General features: G+C 38.2%; 1 protein-coding gene across 2 annotated transcripts in view; it reads left to right on the top strand.

Annotated features, from left to right (window-relative positions):
* Nucleotides 1-23,209, top strand: part of Cpeb4 (cytoplasmic polyadenylation element binding protein 4) — a 65,266-nt gene that overhangs the window by 24,522 nt on the left and 17,535 nt on the right. The window contains exon 3 of one of the 2 annotated variants that reach the window (XM_027425169.2): nt 12,425-12,475. The exons of the other annotated variant lie outside the window; for it this stretch is intronic. Within the exon in view, the coding sequence (XP_027280970.1) occupies nt 12,425-12,475 (51 nt within the window). The remainder of the gene's footprint in view (nt 1-12,424; nt 12,476-23,209) is intronic. 2 annotated transcript variants of the gene reach the window in all.

Raw genomic sequence — 23,209 nt, 5'->3', positions numbered from 1 at the left:
TTCTTTGCTCCACGCCCAGACTCACATGCCAAGAGCCTGCATCTGAGTTTTGCTCTCCCCACGTGGCACCTTGCACATGGCTGTAATGCTGTTAGATTATCAGAACTGAGCAATGCTCACCTATTTAGATGTTCAGGTGATTGTTTGGGGAATACTGATGTTCACGTCCTTTTTTTTTTTTTTTTTCTTACCTGTGACATTGGCACTTATTATTTAAAAATGGAACAGCAGATTGAAGCCAAATCTGAGCACAGATGTTTTCAGCCTTCTGAAGCATAGTTGGACACATGAAGTAGTCATGAAATGTCTTCTCAGATGTATATAGTAGGAAAGACCTCTGACAATCATGGAGCTTCCCCCCCCCTCAGCATGTGCAAGGAATAAAGTAGAAAGTAGTTTATGGAATGAAGTCAAATGTGTTGGCTAAAGATACAAAATTAGTACTTAAAATGTGTAAGACAATTCCACTTCATGTTAGTGGTTGAATATTTTAAAACTGACATATAAAAGCAATTTAATATCCAATATGCTTCATTTCACTACAAATTCAAATTAGACAGCAAGGTTACTACAAGAACAAATGCAGTCCCTAAGTCATTGCAACACTGCAGGTGTTCTTCAAATAGTAACTAAACTATGAGTCAATATCATATTTTTCCTTTAAATGTAATGGAGTTATTTGCATTGTTTTAGAATAATCTTGCTTTCAATTTTTGGAAGGAATGGTACTCGACATACTTATCAGCAACAATTCCTGTGTGTATCAGGCATGAAATGCTAAATCCTCATGTAAGCAGTAATCATTATTTGTAGTGCCTGTTTACATATCCCTTCATGAATAAGGAGCCTGTTGGATATGTATGTGATGGTCTCATACACTGGTAAGCATATTTCTGCCTCACTTGATTCATACATTCATCTCATAAGGATTTATCTTAAGAACTGTAGATTTAATACAAGAATCATCTACATTTAATTCCTGATTGCCAAAGGTGCTGTGACCTTCTACTTTAAACGTGCTTGATGTTTTTCTCCTTTATATATTAAATTTCAGGGTCTTTCCCCTACTGTTTTCATCACTGCACCTAAAAAAAAAAAAAAAAAAAAAAAAAAAAAAAAAAAAAAAAACAAAAAAAAAAACTTAAATGTGTGGGCAAGTGGTGATTCCATCCGTGCCTCTTTGTTGCTGAGCAAAAGAATTTATAATAAGCTCTTTGAGAGACAATCATGAAATTCATTTGGAATTTAGTGCACAAAGCTTGTTTCTTTAACTTCATGAGTTTTTTAATGTCTTTATGAAAGTGATGGTTAGGAGAATTGTGCAAATTCTTTGTCATTGGGAGAAAATTAATTTAGCGCTATTTGGGGAAAGATTAAATAATGGCTGGCAAATCATTTTATATACAGTTCTCTTAATATTCTTATAATCCAAATTGTAGCCACTTAGTCCTCTGTTTTAGAGAACAGATGCTATACTGATATGCTGAAGCCTTAGACTTGATTTCATGTAGATACTGACTCTGCAGCCTTGAGAACTGTAGACTACCTGAGAGCTATTGAATGATGACTACAGTTGGTCATTTATTTGTGTGATATGTTAATGACCTGAAATAATTTGGCCATAAACAAAAGTTTCAAAAATTCAAGTTTCCTTGAAAACAGGCTGTGGCTGTAACATTTTAATGCTTAATTTCCAGTTAGAAATGTGTGTGTGTGCGCGTGCGTGCGTGGGTGCGTGGTATTTTCTATTTAAATATGTTGGTCTCTGTCTATATGAAGATGTGTTGCTGTACCCTACCAGCCATTTAAAGGGTTAGATACTTGCCTTAAGGAGCATATAACAGACAAGATACAAGCATGAAGAACCAAAAAGAACAGTACAAAACACAACTAAAACTAATTTATCTTGGATTCATAACAAGATTTCTCCTCCCAATTAAATTACTATGTATGCTATCAAGTGTCTTCTGGAAAATTGGGGGAATCTTAAATAGAGCATAGATTTAGAATTCAGACTCAGCCAAGCAGCTTCCCTGTTTATGGGAGCCAGCCTTCCTGAGAACACTGGTTTCTACTTGTCCTCTTTGAGATACCAAGTAACTCAAAGCAGCTGAGCAGGGGAGTGGTTGAGGTTTCCAAAGTAGAAAGTTGCCTGACTTTTAAAAGTCTCTTGAGTAATGGAGTGAGAGACATAGTAAAGAGTATAATTTCAACTGGACTACAATTAACTTTGTGTGTGGCTGTTTTGAAATGAAGGGTGTTTCCTCTCCTGCACTCTCCCTTTCCTAACTGGGGACGTGGAACATCCTGAATAGCCTTCTCCTTGGCTTGTGGTGCCTAAGGACAGGGCTTCAGCTGTGTCAGGGGCAACATCACCATGAGGAAGAGGAGGTGGGTGGGTTTCCTTGGATCACTGCTGGGGAAGTCCTGCTGAACTCTGAGCAGCTGCTTGTTTTCAGGGTTACTTCTGATCAGGATTTATTGGATACCTCAAGCCCTGTGTCAGCAGAGGTAGACTTTGAACATGCTGATACAATTTTTCAGATTTGGGGGTTGCTACTGTTGTTTCTGTCTTTAAGAAAAAAAGTAAGGGGAGGAGAGAATCGGAAATTGCCTAGGGGAGAGGAAAATGTGATGTTGAAAGTTGATTTTTCTGTTAGAATTGGATTGACATCATGGCCACTGTGCCTCTGAACTGAACCACAGTTGCACAGAGCACACACATTCTGTTCACCCCTCAGATCCACTTGTGGCCTGGTTACATACATAGACCGAGAGCAGTGATCTCTCCTCTGCCCCATACATCTGTGATAGAATATTTTGACACTTATTTTTATTCTGAAAATTAGATAAGCAGATGTCACAAAGCAAGAATTTATCGTATGTCCCATATGTGAAGGCATAATTGCTTGAGGAGTCCCATTATTTTCTTGTTGAACATTGAGCACAGAGAATCCTATTTTGAGTCTGTGAAAAGTGAGTGGTCACAATCACCTTAAAATATTGCCACAACTCTGATTCTGCCAGGGTGGCAGGTGAGGTTAAAGAGGTCTTGGGGCAGGGAAGTAATACTAACCCTTTTATGTTATTAGAAGGTTAATGATCCTAAGCATTTTCAAAAAGATTCCTTTACCTCATAATATTATTCTTTTCAGTTTCATGAGGGCTCCCATATATCCTGTGGCTGCTGTGACTTAATTTTGTTAGACATACAGTGGGGCAGTGGAGAGAGAAGGATTGCTAAAGGCATAAACCAAATTTGCCAAATACTTTCAGGATAACAAGCACTAGTAAGGTAACACTGGCAAATAATTTCCTTTATTGTTTTACACTGTCACCTTAAGTACAGCTTAAATAAGCATGGATTATACCAGTTGGTTGTCAAAATTAGTAATATTCTCCATTTATAAGTGAAAGCTGAGTGACATTTTGAAATTTTCAGATATTGCCAGCAGTTTGTCAGTGTAAAAGAGAAAGAGAGTCCAGAATTACAGAGCTCCATGCTGCTATCACTTCCTATCTATGTTAATATGTATGTTGTACATCGTTTGATGCATCACTTATTTTCTATTTTTTCCTTCTCAGACGTTTCTATGAAACTTTCATATAGAAGTGTAATGATAACTCTTTCTCCAGCTGCCCGAGCCCCACTGCCACTCTAGGACCCCAAGTAACATAGTCTTATATTATTTACAATGCTGCTGACTAATGACTAGGATTTCTTATATGCTAGCTCAGCCTTAATTATCAGCCATAACTATTAATCTGTATATTTTATAAAGACTTATCGTGGAAGCCAGCAGAATTTGTCCTCTTCCTGGGATTACATGGTGACTTCTCAGGGAAGAGAGGAGGAGGAAGAGAGTGATTTCTTGCTTGTCCCTGCTTATATTCTGATTCTGCCTACTATGTTACTTCCTGCCTGGAGCACAAGACTTCTCTTTACTACATTTCCCAGAATCCTCCTTGACTCCTAGTCCCACCTATCTTGTTTCCCTATTGGCCAACAGTGTTTTATTTAATAACCAATAAGATAAACATACACAGAAGGACTTCCCCCATCATAGAGGTATTCTTGCTAGCTCATTTCCTGACAGCTTCTAAAATAATCACATGAAGAAAGAGTTTCTTTCCAGTCTGGTCCCACAGCTTCAGTCCCAAATGAACCGACACACACAGAGGCTTATATTAATTATAAACTGTTTTACTGATGGCTCAGGCTTCTCATTGGCTATCTCTTTCTTTCTTTCTTCCTTTCTTTATTCCTTCCTTTCTTTCTTTCTTTCTTTCTTTCTTTTTTTTTTTTTTTTTTTTGAGACAGGGTTTCTCTGTGTAGCTTTGGAGCCTGTCCTGGCACTCACTCTGGAAACAAGGCTGACCTCAAACTCACAGAGATCCACCTGCTTCTGCCTCCCGAGTGCTGAGATTAAAGGTGTGCGCCACCAACACCCGGCTGGCTATCTCTTTCTTAATTGCTAACCCATTCGTATTAAACTATGTATTGCCATGAGGCCGTGGCTTACGTGTAATGCTCCGCATGTTACTTCTTAGACAGCTACATGGCATCTCTCTCTGGCAACTGCTCTCTGCCTTTCCTCTTCCTAGAATTCTCCTAGTCTGGTAGCCCCACTTATACTTCCTGCCTGGCTACTGGCAAATACACATTTAGTCATCAACCAATAAGAGAAGCATATATTTACAACTTACTTATTTAATAAATGCTTTGTCATCTTTAACGGCCCTCAGGCCTTGATCATATTATGTAGTCCTGGCCTATGTTATTGGAGGACTTTGTCAAAGGGAACAAGGTTGCCTGGTTCATACCTGTCATAAAAAAATCCAGATTCCTTCTGCAGTTAACTTAGTCACAGCAAGGAAAGAACAGTCCAGTATGTGAAGAAATGGCTTCCTGGATTCATATCTGTACCCCTGTAAAAAGCCAAAAGTGGTCACATGGCCACCTATTTTTTCTTTTTAGTTCAAATTTGGAACAAGCTTGCTTCACATGTCAATCCCTTCTCCCTCCCCCTCCCCATGCCCACCTGTTAACCCAAGCATTTCAGAGTGTGGAGATAGGGATTTCTGGGTCTGCTTGGCCATCCATTTAGCTTTAGGTTCAGCAAGACACTTGTCTCAGAGGAATAAGGAAAGAGAATGAGTGAACAGGACACCTGATGTCTTCCTCTGGCTTGTACGTAAGCACCACCTGCAATCATACCACACTGACATGCACACGATGCACTCATATGCATGCATGAAATTTTTTAAAAATTCCTGATCTGCATGGAGTATTTACCTGATTGTTTACAGCTAATTATTTATCAGCTGTCTATGCCTGGTTTATGTTTCCTTTTTATTTCATGGTGCCCATGTACGCAGTATCAAAATTTAGAAGGAAAGCAAACAAACAACAACAAAAACCAGTGAATTTGTTGTTTTTCAGCAGTACAATTTGAATAAACTTAACTAGTTTTAAATTGGTTACTACTCTGAAAAAGTAAAATACATTGGGATAGCAATGCTGCCTCTTGAGCGTCATTATTCTAATTGGCTGGTTCTGGATTCAGTCCCACAGTAGTGTGCCCGATTCTAAAAGCAGGACTTGTTTTATTCTGAGTTATACCTGAGTTATAGCCCATTAAGAACATTAGTCAGACTCTGAAGGGAATCTCCTAGAGCCCAGATGAGTGGATGCCAGTTGCTATCCATCAGAAAAGAGGAGGAGTCAGCCCATTAGAAGACCCCTATTTGGTACCTGAGAAACTATCAGCATAGTGCAAATCTTTGTTCTGAAGAACAGTCATGACTAATAGAAGTTTAACTTGAAACAAATCTAACAGTTTCTACTGACTGTAGAATTCCAAATAATAAATATCTGGCATGATTGAGTAAGTGTTTAAGTCAACTGAACCCACCCCAACGATCCGAAGCTGTTAGCCTACAATAGACTTCCTGAAATATTAAGAAAATGATAAACATATTTGAGATTGTGTTCAGACATGGCTCTCTGATTACTAGTCGTATGACCTTGGGTTGGTTGGTAGCTTTCCTTTAGACTATAATCTCCTCACCTTTAAGTGAAAGGGTGGAACTTAACAATGTTTAAATTGTTATCAGCAGTTTTACACATTAAGTTAGAAGATTTTACAGTGTTTAATATTGAGTAGCTTGCAGGAAGAATATAATCAGAAACTAGTCAAGGTTAAATCAATTATGTGAAGGTTTTATCTTTAGCATTTGTTTAAATGTGATCTCATGAAAGGTTTCTGTTTGGCACTTACATACTTTGGATCTCTTCAGCCATTTGATGGAGTCTGAATTCATTAGCAACCAAGAATACTAGTTAGATGATAAATATAGTTGTAATAAAACACCATGACCCAAGCAACTGGTAGGACAGTGGTTCTCAATCTGCAGATCATAACCATCAAAGAACATATGTTTTGATGGTCTTAGAAACTGGGACACCTCTCAGTAGCAAAATTACAGCTAGGAAGCAGCAACGAAAATCACCACAACATGAGGAACTATTAAAGGCTTGTAGCATTAGGAAGGTTGAGAACCACTGAGCTAGAAGGAAGGCTTAATTTGGACTTTTGCTTCCAGAGGGTTAGAGTCCATGATGGTAGCAGGAACAGCCACGATCTTAAATCTCAAACCCACAAGCAGGAAACAGGAAGCACACTGGGAATGGCACAAGGCTGTTAAATGCTGAAGCCCATTCCCAGTGACTGACACACCTTCTCAGCCTCCCTAAACAGCTGTACCAACTTGAAACCAAACATTCCAATGTGGATGTTCTCATTCAAGACACCACACTTGCATATGCATGATTGTTTTCCAAATGTATGTGAATGCTGATGTAATGCATTTAAATTACATTTAAAGGTGTTGCTGAGTTCTTACTGTTACTAAGGTTTTAGTTGTTATTTTGTTTGTATTTTCTGGGTTGAAGTAGAGCTAGGAGTCTGTTATCATGTAGTGAAGCTACTAGAAATAGGATATGAGATAGTTCTAGAGAACTTCTCTAATTGTTCTCTATGCTCCTGCTGTTAGGATGTTCCCCAGTATCCAAAAGAACATAGTTCCATAGTTCCATAAAAGAAGAATTACTAGAGGAAGAGCTATGGGGAATGGAAAAGTATAGGGCACTGACCTTATATTGTCATCTCCAGCAAATAGTATTTTGGAGCTTGATTTCTATACTTGAAGCTATTTGTCATTTGAGACAGGACTGGGAGAATAGGGACACCCTGGCATGATGAGACATTGCATTATGGTTTGGGAGGTACTTTGCATTTGGCTCCTGTCTCTATTCTAGCTCCCCAAAGATTGTGCATGCTCATATTCTGTAAGGTCCCTTTCACTGCATGTTTCTTCTTTGAAGTAAGCTGGACATCTCTGTGGACAGCAGTGTTGACGTGCACATCCAAGCGAAAAGTCACTACTGGCAGTTCTTTTTCATTCTCTGCTCTTTGGAAAATTGGCTCCAACCTAAATCCTTACAGTAACTTTTTCTTTGAATTTTGTGATCTCTATTTTATAGTCAAAAATAGGTAAAGCCCAGGGAAATTAAACAACTTCTGTAAAGTTACTCCACTTCCCAGTAAGGGAGAGAGGGTCAACATAGGAAACATGGAAGCCTCTTGCCTCGTATTCAGTGGATCAGGAATTTGTTGTGTAGCCACAAAGAAGGAAGAAAACATAAGAAGTAAGCAGTTGTGGCTTTGCATTCATGGGGTAGACATTAACATTTCTTAGCTTCAGTTTAGGAATTCAATTTAAAATTTGTATTTTATCATGATTCATGATAAATTTCTATAGAAGGCATGTTGTCCTCCCACTATATGACTTCCTGTTACAGAATGGAGACTGGTGTTCTGTCTGCTGACCCATGACTGATTGCTCAGGTTGTCCTGGGGCTTATGCAGCCTGTTCCCCAGGTGACTCAGGCCCATTGCTTTCCCTTCCCACCCACTTGTTGGTCTGTTTTTCTACTTTTCAGCCCATTAGATTACCCCTTCCCCTCCTTTTTAACCAGTTGGTTTAATTTGTATAAAAACCATGCCCCCCCTTTTTACTTAAATTTTTGTCATTAATCACTGATATCATAACATCCTCTTAAGGCAAGTTATCCTGTTGCTATGTCCTCTCATTGCAGCAGCCAGAGCAAAAGGCTTCTGGTGAGTGTAAAAATAGCCTTCCTGCTTGCTGGTTTGTTGTTAGCTTTCCTGGCAGTCGGAAATCTTTTGAATTCCTTAATTAGGTCACTCCTTGGTAGCTTCTCTGCAGACATTCCCTTCTGCCTGGAACTCTTGTTGCTTTTAGACCTTGCAACTTTACAGCTGCCTTGAATTACAGTCAGGTAATCTTTCATTCTGTAGAAATGTATTCCTTTAGCTTTTACAATCTGTTTTCCATCCTCCTATCAGAATTTCAAATTTGAGGTTTTGGTACAAAAAAAAGTGTCCCTTGTTTTCATTAATACTGGGAACTTAAGGCACATTTTGATGTTTCCCTCTCCTAGAATCCTTCTGCTACTGTACTGATTATAATTAAAGTCAGGCATTTCAGTTTTGTCTTCTCTCAGAAAATATTACTTCTTTGTTTATAGCCAAAGATATAGCAAACTTCCATTTCTTTGAAGCCAAAAAATTCCCTGAATTACTACTGCCTTCTCCAAAATTCCAGTTTAGTACTTGTTAGCCAGCAGAAACTGCCCTGCTCCCTTTATTTTACAGGTGGAAATGGCTGCTTATCTTTGGCCATTATTGGAGAGGGGAAAGGAATTGCTGTTAATTGCTTAACTACTATTACACCTTAGGGGCAGAGGGGTCTTAGCACTCTACAAAGGTTATTTTAGGACTAGCCTGTAATGCCTATATATGGAAATAAGGACTTCTGTGTCCCTAATATGAAGCAATATGAAGCAAATTTCAATGTGAGACTGTGATTTTACCCTTTTTCATGTATCCTCCAAGGCAGAGATATCACCACTTGCTGGCTTTGTTTCTTTCATTCATCCAGCAGTTAATTATTGAGGACTTTTCTTTGCTCAGGCTCTTGAATACAAGACTCAAAGTCTGTTTTCCAAGAGTTTGCTTCCATACAGGAAGAGATAGCCTGAAAGGGAGTGTGATGATTAATTTTAATTGTCAGCTTGACACATCCAGAATCACCTATGAAGGGAGGCCCAGAGAGGAATTACCCAGTTTGGCCTGTGAGGGAATGTGTTAACTTGAGTTAACAGAAGTGGGAAGAATGTGGGTGATACCATTTTAATGGGCTGGGCCTTAGACTGAGTGACTAGGAGAGAGCTAGCTGAGCACTGGGAAGTATGTGTGCTTTCATTTTCTGGCTGCTCTTGACTGTGGATGTACTTCAACTTCCTGCTACCTTGATTTCTCCACAATGATGGATTGTAACCTAGAATTAAAGTTAAGATAAAAACCTTTCTTCCCTGAGTCCATGTCTGAAGTTTATCACAGCATCAGGAAATGAAACTCAGTAACATGGTATGAGAGGTGCTATGGACTGCACAGGGTTATCTGAACCAGAGTATGGGTGGCATGAAAGTGGGAAGACTTCCATAGGAAATAGGGCCAGTAGGGAACTGCTTATAGCAGGGCAGGGAAGGTAGAGGGAATGAAAGTAAAACTTGAGTGGTGAGAAATTAGGGGCTGGGGGGCAGTGGGCATTCCACAGAGAAGGTAACCCAGAAGTAGAGGTTATGAGTTAGCAGGTCTGAATGCCTGGTGGATCTAGTAAGAGTAGTGAAATGGCTTTGTGAACAGATAGGAAAGAGCACAAGTGTAAGGATTTTTTTCTGGCTTTCACTCTGACAGCCACATTCATCCCATAGAGCCTGGACTCTGTGTGTATATAATGGGTTTTAAATGGGTCTTCAGAAAAGAGCAAGAGTCTGCAGCTGGCGTCAGTGCCAGTTCTTCCTTTGTGATTTTACATAGAAAATGAACAGTTGGTTACAGGGCAGATGGATCAGGAGACCAAGTAAGGTTATGGACTTTAATTGTTAAACAGTCATTTTATCATAAAGCACAGAGCATAGTGAGTACATTACATTAGGTCATACTGACATTGGTTCTACATTTATGTAAATACAAAGTTGGTATCATAATCAGAATTTGTAATGGGCCTTTAGCCTTTGCTGGTGTCCACAGCAACATCTTGCTACAAGTATCTGGCAGTATTGATTAAAAACAAAAAGTATGTAAAGGCCATCCAGGTGTTACCTTTAATAAGTATTTTGACAGAATAGCTTTGAGTTAGACATGAACTAAGTAAAATTATCACTCTAAAAGTTATGAGGAGTGTTCTTAATCAAGCAACAGCTATATGTATGTGTTCATATACAAATGTATATGCATATGTATATATGTATATAAGTTAGAATATTTAATGAGGGTCACTGAAAACTTTTCTTTTGGAGTATCTATGTTATTCTAGCTTGAACTAGCTTAAAATAATAACTTAGAATTTTATGCTATTTGGAATTTTATAGGACCACATTGGCTATGATCTAGACAGCAAAGCCATTATTTCTTATGTGACTTTGCTTGTACCATGTTACAAATGATGCTAGCTTGACTCTGGAGAAGGTCATAGCATGATATCCAACATTACTGTAGAGCATTTCATTCATTGCTTGTGTTTGAAGTAGGTGCTTTTATTGTATCATTTCCTGCTGAATTATCTGTAGCAATAATATTTGGGTTTTTCCTTGGAAAATAAGTTCTAATTATGAAAGTAACCTGTACATTTATTACTAATAGAGCATTGCATTTTTATCTCCTTGACAAGCTTGTTTAGTCCTAAAAAAGCATGGTAGTACACACTGTTCATTAGAACAATCTCTTTATTAACTCTAACTCCATTGTTTGCTAACTAGTGGTTCTGTCCAACTCATAGAGGTCCCACATGGACCTGTCAAGCTGGTACATGGACCTTTTCTAGCTGTATAATTTGGCAGTGTGGTTCCCTAGAGTCACACTTTATTGGTTGCCTATATTTGGCTAGGTTGAATAGTGTCTACAAATATAGCCTCTACCTTCTGTATTATATGGGCTAGGCTCTGGCTCCAAATGCCATAGCTGCCTCCAGAGGCACATAGAATTTCTGGTGATGGTATCCCTTAGGATTGCTGATCAGGTAGTGTTTTTTATATTTATAATACAGTCAATAGCAAAAGCCTTCAAGGATTGAATTTTAGCCATCAAATAGGTTCACTTTCCTGAAATCCTAATGCCATCCTTTTTCTTTTAGGAACTAAATTATAAATGTACCAAAATATGTTTATAGATGAATTATCAAAAAACCAACCCAAAAAACCCACATGCATATATATATATATATATATATATATACATATATATATATATACATATCTCAATTATTTCTATTTATCCTTCATTTATTTGTGAAGTACTGGTGTTTTTAAGTTCAGTAGAATAAATTTATTGAGTGTTTTCTGATGTCTAAACAGAAAACTTACATAGGCTTAAATTAAAAAGTTTTAGTTCCAAAGGGCATTTATTATATAAAAAGATAAGAGAATTATACAGTAGCTGAAATGATTACATAAGCCTTACTATATCTGTGTGGCTAGCTTCAAAATTTATGATCCATTTCAAACTTGGAAGCCAAGTGACGTGCATTTATTGAGGCTTGGTGTGCTTGTGTCTGTGTCAGGGCTTTGAGCTCTTTCTAGAACGTAAAAGCCAAACAGGCTTGCTTCTCTACCTTCACTGTGCACCACCCAAAGCCTGCCATCATGCCTTGTTCTTCAAAAGTCTGGCTTTTTTTCTTAGAAAAAAAATCACATTGAGAAAATACTGTGGCTGGGCAGTGGTGGTGCACGCCTTTAATCCCAGCACTCACAAGAGGCAGAGGCAGGCAGATCTCTGTGAGTTTGAGGCCAACCTTGTCTACAAAGCAAGTTCGTCTCAGCCAAAACTACACAGAGAAACCTTGTCTAGAAAAACAAAAAGAAGAAAATACTGAGATTAATTGCATCCTTTCAAAAAGCAACAACCAACACAAATAAAAATATTTCATATTTGTGGGACAAAAGATTTCAAGATTGTTATTATAGATTGTCAGAACACAGTGATATAAAGAAAAGTATGTTGGGTGGTGACTTGGAAATGAGAATGACTTAATAGTTAAATAGTTAATATGTTATGAATAGTTAAATAAGAGGGAGACTGTCACCTTCAGACTTTCCTCTTTGGTGCATCAATGCCTAATACATCCTCTGATTCATTATGTTCCTTAGAACAACAAACCTGTGTCCCAAAAAAATGCATATTTTGCATATTAGAAGCCATCAACTCAGCTCTGTTATTGAATAAGTTTAAACCCTCTATGAAAAAAAAAATTAGTAACGGCCTTCTTTTACCTTCAGGTCGTCTAAACTATTCATATCCAGGATCCGATAGTTCTCTGCTTATTAATGGTAAGTGATAATTGATTTACCCTAGTGAAGTGCACAAAACTGAAGTTAGTGTTAGGTGAGAAAATAGAGTATTTGTGCTTCAACAAGTACAGAAGTTAACACTTATTTGTTCTACAATGACAGTTGTAGATTGCTATTAATCACTTAACAATAATTCTTAACAATAATTCTTGTCCCTCAAAATTGTGACAGAACCTTTTCTCTAAAAAACACTTAGACCACTTGATTTTCCATTCTGAAATTAATGAGGAGAGTGAATGTGAATCCCATAATGACACAGACCACCTTCAACAAATGCTAGTTAGTTTCTGTAGGTCAAAAAGAGGATAACCAGAGACTTAGAACCAGGAAGAGGCAGTCCGAGACTGAAGTGCTTTACATTCCAAAGAGAACGTTATTCATTATTTACCATCAATGAGAGCATGAAGAATGAAGATATATTGGCCTTTACAGTTCCTTTCATAGAGCCTCCTTACCTGGCCCAAGCACTATTGTGCCCACAAATCCTCCTTTTATGTGTGCATGCCAGAAGTAAGTCAAAGGTCACAGGAAAGGCAAAGGCATCTACTCACAGAATTAAAGAGCTTTAATATATATATATATTATATATATAAAATATATATATTATATATAATCATATTATATATATTATATAATATAATACATATAATCATATAATCACAGTTTATATATATATAATCACAGTTTAAAATAGTATATATATATATATATATATATATATATATATATAAAATCACAGTTTAAAATAAATAGGTGGAATAAAAAGTATTTTTTTCTTTTTATTTGCTGGTGTATGTGTGTGATTTATTTTTATCTTATTTTATGTGTATGTGTCTGTGTGAATATGTCACATGTGTGCCAGTTCCTGTGGAGGCCAGAAAAGGGCATTGGAGCCCCTGGAGCTGAAGTTACAGGCTGTGAGCTGCTATGTGGGTACTGGGAACTGAACTTGGGTCCTCTGGAAGAGCAGGAACTGCCCTTAGGGGCTAAGCCATCTCTCCAGTTCCTGATATTTTTTTTCCAGATTTCTGTTAATTTCAAATTTCTCTTAAGATCTTCTATTTTTCAAGAATTATTCTGCTTCATTCTCATCATTCCTTAGGCAACAAAAACAAACAGAACTGTCTTGCCTGTGGCAAATAGTAAATGAGGAATTGAAAATGGTTATTAGACGTGGAAATCAGGATGCTTGACCAGTATGATGAAGTGGAATTTATTAGGAGAAAATAACTTACACAGGAAACGAATAATGGTTATGGGCTCCCACTCCAAGCATGCAGACCCTGCCACCTGGATGCTCTCCGAGACCCGAAGGGGTTTCGAGGCACAATTCAATCCTTTTAACCGGTCAAGTCCACACCTGTGACCATGCCCATTGTGTGTGTGTGTGGGGGGGCGTTTAGTTAGTACTTGAAAATAGTGTCCTATGGAATATAGGTTTGTTAGTCCCCCTCCCCCAAAGGCAACAAGAGAGTAGATGTATGAGAGGTGCTAGACCCCCAGCTCTTCCGGAAGCTTTATAGTACACCAAAACCTCACTCTTTGATCACACTCTGGTCTCTTCATGCTGCAGTGCCAGAAATAATAATCATAAAACAACATCTGTAAAATAATGCCACTATACTATTCTAGAAGAAACCATTATAATATGCTCATAATAAAATATAGTAGCACAAAAGTATCCAAGCTAAAACCTACCACCTGATGATGATGGCATTAGGGTAAGGAGGACATCCCTTCCATGGAGCAAGGTTTACTTTTTTCTGTAAACTAGATCCAGGCTCAGGTGCAGGGACTGGAAATTACAGTGAGCCAAGATTTGGGATGTGACTGAATGATCCCAGGCAAAGTGGTTGACTTTATCTGTGTTAATTTCCTCATGAAGTTATTCAGTTGGATCAATTGCCTGTGAGACTCATCTTTGTGAAGTGAGAAAAACTTTCCTTAAATATCAACACATTTAAATTTTTAAGATTCTTTTGTTATGTCTTTCATTTTTCTGCCATTAATATTTATTTTTATTCATTGTTTATTTTCAGTGACTAGTATTTGGCAAAGGAAAAATAATAAAGATGACCTTTCTTCCCAAGTATTTATGTTTTGAAGTTTAGTTGGTCCATAAACTATAGAGGGAAACCAAATGCTTCATTTCTACTGCTGCTTATATAGAAGTTTTATTTATTATGAAAATATAATGACTGGAATTAATACATCTCAAACTGAAAAATGTGATGATAAAGAAAACTAAAAAGATATTTAAAAAGGAGAAACTCTGACTTCTTAAGGCAGACCCAAGACTGTGAAGTCATGATTGCCATGGTCTCAGGTTTAATATTCAGTTTCACAGGGCCCAAACTAGGTTTTTCTCAGATGTGACCTAGTGTTAGTTTTTAGTAGGAAACCAGTAGAACCAGATGCCAATTTATTTATTTGTACCGAAGAATGAAACTTATGGGTAGACCAGATGCCAGAACTGACTCATTTATTCTCCAGTATTAAAGGCAAATACACTAGAAGATTGTTTAAGTGGGAGCAGGAGAGATGGTTTAGTGGTTAAGAGCAGATTGCCCTTACAGATGTCCCAAGGCTCTGAACTACTTGTTATTTCATCTCCAGGGAGATCTGACACCTTTGGCATCCTCAGGCACATGCACTCATGTGCACAGAACCAACACACATAATTAAAATATGAAGTAAAATAATTTTTAAAAATTTCTTAAAAGTCATGAAATCAGAGTTGGTTAGGAAAGGAGTACAGTGAGACCTTCAGCATCTTGATTTAGGCTTGAGTGTTGGCTATTCCTTCAGCCATTTGGATAAAACATCCTTACAAATGGACCACTTCTATAATAAATTGACCTTATTTCACTAATTCTTAGTAGCTTTGCTCTTTTGTTAGATCAGATTTTGCATGTATTTATCATGGAAGTCTAATATACAGAGGTAAATGTGCTTAGTGAAGACAAGCTCAAGAATTACTGAAACCTCCCATCTTGCAGAGTTGAAGATTAAATATAGCTAAATCATTTATCATCACACAAACACATAGTAAGTCAAACTAAAACCATTTTGTTGTTGTTGTTAAGAATATGCACACCAAGGATTTACAAAAAGGAGCAATAACAACAAGGGATTATTAATATGAATCTAAAAGTTGTCTGGGGTAAACAAGTTTTTTCTTTGTTGCTGAGATTAAGTAACCCAAATCACCACTTTTAAGTGTAGCTCCCTCAACTTTTCGCTGTTTTAGAAAATGGATAATAAAAGCTTGATACCATGTCACTTTTCCACCAAGACTGGAAGGGCTGCAGGGAGCTGTTCTTCCTGGTCATCATGATTTATTCAGATTTATAAAGCCATGGGAAGTGATTCTGCCTATGAAGCAGTGTGTTTCTATATCTTCTAGAGCTTTACCTCACTAGTGTTAACAGTCAGAACCTTTCCCTCCCACTTTGGATTAAAAATAAGAGCTACTTACCCCTCCTTTTGAACATTTTAATGCAAAAATTTGAATTTTGATGGTTTTTATTATGTAACTTGTTTTGAGATTTTAAGCAATCTCAGAACTTTGGGTGAGGAAATTGGGTTTAAATCCTAACTAATAAAAAGGGGCAGAATCCTTTCCCAGTTTGGGGTAGTTTATATTGGAATAAGATTGGAATTTACTTGCACAATGATATAAATGCTTACTCGTCCACAGATCAAATGACTTCTTGTTTTGCCATGTTTTAGTCAAGCACTTTCGTACTATCCAGTAACCTTCATGGACGAGTGACTTTTCAAATCTTTGCAGTACTGCTGTAGTGTTCCTTCTAGGGAATAACACACCTCATCTGTGTTAGTTATAGAGGTTTTGTTTTTATTTTTTTTTTGGAAAGGATTCTTGGGCTTAAATGTATTTAAAACTCTAAACTTTCTGGCTACTTATTGGATGCCATATTAATGTATTAGTTTGCTGAGGGAGCACTAGTAAGCGCACAGACTATGACTTAAATAGGTTATTCCAACACAGTCGTGGAGACCTAGAAATCACTTTGTGGGGCTAGCAGTCATTTTGTGGGTCCTATAAGTCCCTCTATAAAGACTGGAAGTCCCTATGTGAGGCCTAGAAGTCCCTTTGTGGGGCCTAGAAGTCACTGTGTGGGGCCTAGAAGTCACTTTGTGAGGACTGGAAGTCACTTTGTGAAAGCCTAGGAGTCATGTTGTGAGGCCTAGAAGGCCCTATGTGAGCTCTAGAAGTCACCTTGTGAGGCCTAGAAGTCACTTTGAGAAGGCCTGGAAGTCATTTTGTGAGGCCTAGAAGTCCCTATGTGAGCTCTAGAAGGCCCTTTGTGAGGCCTAGAAGTCACATTGTAGGGCCTAGAAGTCACTTTGTGAGGCCTAGAAGTCACTTTGAGAGGCCTAGAATTCCCTATGTGGGGCCTAGAAGTCCCTTTGTGAGGCCTAAAGTTACTTTGTGAGGCCTAGAAGTCCCTGTGTGGGGCCTAGAAGTCCCTTTGTGAGGCCTGGAGGTCACTTTGTGGGGCCTAGAAGTCACATTGTGAGGACTGGAAGTCACTTTGTGAAGGCCTAGGAGGCCCATGTGAGGCCTAGAAGTCACTTTGTGGAGACTAGAAGTCACATTGTGAGGCCTGGAAGTCACTTAGTGGAGACTAGAAGTCACTTTGTGAGGCCTAGAATTCGCTTTGTGGGGCCTAGAAGTCACTTTGTGAGGCCTGATGTCACTTTGTGGAGACTAGAAGTCACACTGTGAGGCCTGGAAGTCACTTTGGGGAGACTGCAAGTCACATTGTGAGGACTGGAAGTCACTTAGTGGAGACTAGAAGTCACTTTGTGAAGGCTATAAGTCACTTAGTAGGGCCTAGAATTCGCTTTGTGGGGCCTAGAAGTCACTTTGTGAGGCCTAGATGTCACTTTGTGGAGACTAGAAGTCACTTTGTGAAAGCTAGAAGTCACTATGTGGGGTCTGGAAGTCACTTTGTAGGGCCTGGAAGTCCCTTTGTGAGGCCTAGAAGTCACTTTGTGGAGACTAGAAGTCACATTGTGAGGCCTAGAAGTCACTTTGTGGAGAATACTTGTCTCATTGTGAGGCCTGGAAGTCACTATGTGAAGGCCTAGGAGTCACTTTGTGAGGCCTGGAAGTCACTTTGTGGAGACAAGAAGTCACTTTGTGAGGCCTGGAAGTCCCTTTGTGAGGCCTAGAAATCACTTTGTGGGGCCTAGAAGTCACTTTGGGGGCCTAGAAGTCCCTTTCTGGGGCCTAGAAGTCACTTTTTGAAGGCCTAGAAGTCCTTATGTGAGTCCTAGAAGTCCCTTTGTGAGGCCTAGAAGTTACTTTGTAAGCCCTAGAAGTCCCTGGGTGGGGCCTAGAAGTCACTTTGTGGGGCCTAGAATTCACTTTGGGGGGCCTAGAAGTCACTTTATGGGGCCCAGCAGTCCCTTTGTGAGGCCTAGAAGTCACTTTGAGAGTCCTAGAAGTCACTTTGAGAGGCCTAGAAGTCACTTTGTGGGGCCTAGAAGTCACTTTGTGAGGCCTAGAAGTCACTTTGGGGGGCCTAGAAGTCACTTTGTGGGGCCTAGAAGTCACTTTGTGTGGCCTAGAAGTCACTTTGTGGGGCCTAGAAGTCACTTTGTGAAGCTTAGATGTCACTTTGAGAGGCCTAGAAGTCACTTTATGGGGCGCAGCAGTCCCTTTGTGAGGCCTAGAAGTCACTTTGTGAGGCCTAGAAGTCACTTTGAGAGGCCTAGAAGTCCCTTTTTGAAGCCTGGAAGTCACTTTGGAGACTAGCAATCACATAGTGAGGCCTGGAAGTCACTTTGTGAAGGTGTAGGAGTAACTTTCTGAGGCTTGGAAGTCACTTTGTTAATCCTAGAAGTCACTTGTGAGGCCTAGAAGTCACTTTGTGGGGCCTAGCAGTCCCTTAGTGAGGCCTAGAAGTCACTTTGTGATGCCTAGAAGTCATTTTGTGGAGACTACAAGTCACATTAGGAGGCCTGGAAGTCACTTTCTGAAGGCCTAGGAGTGAGTCCCTTTGTGAGGCATAGAAGTCACTTTGTGAGGCATAGAGGTCACTTTGTGGGGCCTAGAAGTCACTATGTGGGGCCTTGAAATAACTTTGTGGGGTCCAGAAGTCACTTTGTGATGGCTAGATGTCACTTTGTGAAGGCTAGAAGTCACTTTGTGAGGCCTAGAAGTCACTTTGTGGGGCCTAGAAGTCACTTTGTGGGGCCTTGAAATCACTTTGTGGGGTCCAGAAGTCACTTTGTGATGGCTAGATGTCACTTTGTGAAGGCTAGAAGTCACTTCGTGGTGCCGGGAAGTTACTTTGTGGTGCTTAGACGTCACTTTGTGAATGTCTAGAAGTCACTTTGTGGGGCCCGGAAGTCACTTTGTGGGGCCTAGAAGTCCCTTTGTGAGGCCTGGAAGTCACTTTGTGAGGCCTTGAAGTCACTTTGTGAAGGGTAGAAGTCCCTTTGTGGGGCCTGGAAGTCACATTGTGAGGCTAGAAGTCACTTTGTGAGGCCTAGAATCACTCTGTGGGGCCTAGTAGTTACTTTGTGAAGGCTACAAGTTCTTTGTAGGGCCTAGAATTCACTGTGAGCCTAGAAGTCCAAGATCAAGGCATGCCCAGGGGTGATTGCTCTGAGGCTTCTTTTTGTTACAAAGATGGCTTCTCCTTACTTAGTCTTCCCTCTTTATACATCTACATCCTAACTTCTTCTTAGAAAGACAGGTCCTGTGGGATTAGGATCCACCAAAGTTCCTCATTTAACTTTACCTCTTTATAGACTATATCTCTAAAAGCCATCATATTCTGAAGCCCTTAAAGGTAAAACTTCAGCATATAAATTTTGGGTTGTGGGGGAAAATCAACCCATAATGAATGTCTTTTACTAGTAAATTTTATGTAATAAGCATGTATGTTTTATGGTTCTGAAATATAAGCTTGAAACTTAGTTTCTTAGTTAAGTAAAAGTGCTAAATACAAGCTAGACTTACCTTTTAAGTTTTTTTCTGGTGTGACTGAGTTAAGCGCTAAGTTAGGTGTTGACAAGAAGATTAATTAATTGTATTTATCCCTATGTTGATGCTTAATTTTAGCTAAGGAATCCAACAGTCACTACCATCTCTATTAAAAAGAGATGTCTGTACTTTTTCTATTATTTTTTCTTTAATTTTTATTTTTTATTCTCCATTCTCTACTATTTTAGCCCTTAGAATTAACTGTTTCAAAGATAAGCTTTGGGCACTAGAAAGATCCTAGAACAATAACAGAATGTTAGTGTTTGGACCCATTCATGTAGCTCTTTTCTTCTGATGATGTCTGTTCATTTAAAAGCATCAAGTGTTTTCTTGTTCCAGAGAAGGAGTGGTTGAGACCTATCTTTTAAAGGCTATCAAAGACACTGTCTCTTAATTACAGGTTTTAGAATGAAGGAGGGATATTGTTTGCTTGGATGTGCACAGAAATCTGTCAAAAAGGAGAGTGTAATTTACCTATGAAAAATATTGGCTATAGTCACTTTCTTTGAATTCTGCTGTACCAGAAAACTGATGCGACATAGGAAATTTTAATTACCAGTCTGTGTGTGTAAATTAATTTTCACAGTGAATTTATTAGAGGTTGATTATAAAATTACCTATAATTATTATTTGCATCTTTGTTGGACTGTATGGCTTGATCTAGGATGTAGGCATCCTGTCAGCTTTGGGATGCACACTCTTGTTCAAAGATTAACAACTCTAAGCTTTAGGTCTTTGAATTTTACCTCTCTCTCTCATCTCTCTCTCTCTCTCTCTCTCTCTCTCTCTCTCTCTCTCTCTCTCTGTATGCTGCTACATAATATAATAATATTTGCACACATTAAAAAGGGCCATATAATAGTTGTTTTCTCTTTATGAATATATCCTGATGTGGATATTTTGAAATGAAAAAAAAGGATGCTTTTTAAGAAACAAATAGAAACTCACCTTTATAATGAAATATGTTCAAAGAGAGAGAGAACAATTTTTCTGTACCTTCTTTGGCATTCTAGCCCACAAACTAATGAGATATTTTACTAGCGGGAATTTGACTGTGAATATAAGGCTGATAAGAAAAACATTTGTAGGCAGTCCTGTAGAGGTGTTTTAGAAATGAAGCACTTATTAATAGAACTGATAACATGGATCCAGAAGTTATAGACATCTGTGACCACAATGTTTCAAGCATACTTTTACTATTCTTGACTCTTGTTAGTAGTTCTGAACATTAAATCATTGGAGACTCTGTAAGCCCAAGTGAGCAATAAAAATAAAGGTAGGGCCATACAAATAGTATTCATTTTAACTCTAATGGAGACTGGGGAGGCTTTAACTTAACAAAACAAGCATGTATCTAATAAATCATAACAGCAGACACTTTAGTCACTTTGGGGAATTCTTAACATAGTGTACTTCAGCTGACTTAACTAGAACTTTTCCAAAACATGTATGTCTATGTGAATTTTGCCCCTTGTCACTCCCTTAGTGTTCCCAAAACACAAAATGACAAACTATACTTTCTACTCAAGAAATTAGAAATCTGTGTGACATTTTCCCCTGGAAAGTCTGTGTTGCAAGTATTTCATCACAATGTGTATTCCAAATATAACTTGGAGTCAGTGGGGAAAGGGTATTAGTATATCTTTATATAATATAGGGAGGCAGCATTTAGCATTTAATTACTACATAGATTCTGTTTGTATTTGCATGTTCATCAAAGCTACAGTTTTACTTTTCCATATATGTCACATGTCAAAATTCACATACACACATGTACAAAATATTAAGTGAAAATAAAAAATACATTGTCATTTTTAAGTTCCACAAACCATTATTTTTCAGTACTAGTTTACACCGATTTTTCTGTTTGATTCTTAAAGTTTTTAATAGTTGTAAGCACTATGCAACTGCAGCCAATTTTCCCTTAATATGGGAAAAGGTATCTGATTAGTTTGCAGACATTAATCCTGGAATTTAACCATAAATATCTGTACATTAATTTTGTGGTGCACAAATAAAAACTGAAAATTCACATTTGAAGTTTTTGCAGATACTTTATTTTAGCTATCTATCTATAGCTCTTGCTGTTCTGGAAGGCTTTGGGGCTTTGTTAATTTATTTTTTAATGGAAGCCATGTGAGAGTTTTCATTTGGCTTTGTAGCTTTTAAAAGCTACTCTTTCAAATATCTCCTTTCTCAGAAGTTGAAGTAGCATCAATCTACTTATTAAGATAGAACTTAGATCTCCAAGTCATTCTTTTTAATTTTTTTTTTAGATTTATTTATTTATTATGTATACAGTGTTCTATTTGCATTTATCCCTGCGAGCCAGAAGAGGGCATAAGATCTCATTACAGATGGTAGTGAACTACCATGTGGTTGTTGGGAATTGAACTCAGGACCTCTGGAAGTCCAACTAGTATTCTTAACCACTGAGCCATCTCTCCAGCCCCCTCAAAGTCCTTCTTTTCCCCAAACTCCTTTGTCTTTGAAGTGGTTGTCTAAATAGAATGTTCTATTTATAAAAGCAGACACCCACTTTTGTGATGTCATTTGTCTTTCTAACCTCTGTCTGGTAAGTTGGAAAGTAGCTCTTTACCTGCTAACACTGAACTCACTGGAATGAAGACCTACCAGGCTTTCCTCAAGGAAAGTCTTAGCACTGTTTTAGTCCGTTTACTCCAGCAGTTCAGTGGAATCCAAAGCTATGTAGTAATGGTAGAAATGTATTTTGGTATGAAAACTAATTTTATTTTGCAAAATACTCACCTGTTAGTTCTGAGTTAAACTGATTTGTGCTGTGTCTAGAAGACGAGAGTGAAAGTCATGGCAGTGTTTAGAGTGGTATCTAACGCAAGAGCCTACCTTAATGTCCTGTTTAAACCCAGTCCCTAGCCAAACCCTACTTGTGCTACATTCTTTGCCTGAACATTGCAGCCCTCTGTGACATGGCAATCCTAATACTCCTCCTGTTTTTCCTTTAAGATCTTACCTATATTTCATTCTCACCACCCCCTTACATACAGGGTATTCCCCTCTGTCCCTGTTGCATGTGCTATATAACCACAAAAACTGTGTTCCCCAAAGACACCCAAGACTGATGATGGTGTTATATGTTTTCTCCTATACATACATACCTATAATAGTTTAATTATACATAAGGTATGTAAGAAATTGACAACAATAATTTAATTTTGTTGATTTTAATCAAATTAAATTAAACTGTAATAAAAGTTATATGAATATAGTCTTTCTCAAAATAGCTCAGAAGTGACTATAGGCAGTTAGCATATGCAACATGAACACATTGGACAGAGAGATGATCCGCATCTTGGACATGATAGAAAAGGGAGGTACCAGGTTCTATAATGCTACTCAGAAGTTACAAATTGTATTTCTGGAATTTTCCATTTGATATTTTCAAATTGAAATGTACCATTGGTAACTGAAATCATGGAAACAGAGGTAAAGAGAGGTCACTATAGCCATAGGCATGGCTCATTATCATTACAAATAGCTATGTGACCCTGTGGCCTATATGAACACAGGTTCCCCGAGGTCAAAGCCTCAGGTTGTTTTATCCACTATGCTTAACAAGACTGTGCGGTCAGGAAATGTTAAAATGATTTGGTAACAAAATGTTAAACCTTCAGTTTTGAATATTTGGAACTGGGTAGAAGGGTTTTTTT

This window comes from Cricetulus griseus, chromosome 7, assembly GCF_003668045.3.
Source record: "Cricetulus griseus strain 17A/GY chromosome 7, alternate assembly CriGri-PICRH-1.0, whole genome shotgun sequence".
NCBI classification, from domain to species: domain Eukaryota; kingdom Metazoa; phylum Chordata; class Mammalia; order Rodentia; family Cricetidae; genus Cricetulus; species Cricetulus griseus.
The sequence above is the reverse complement of the archived record's forward strand: the minus strand, read 5'-3'. Positions and strand labels throughout refer to the sequence as shown.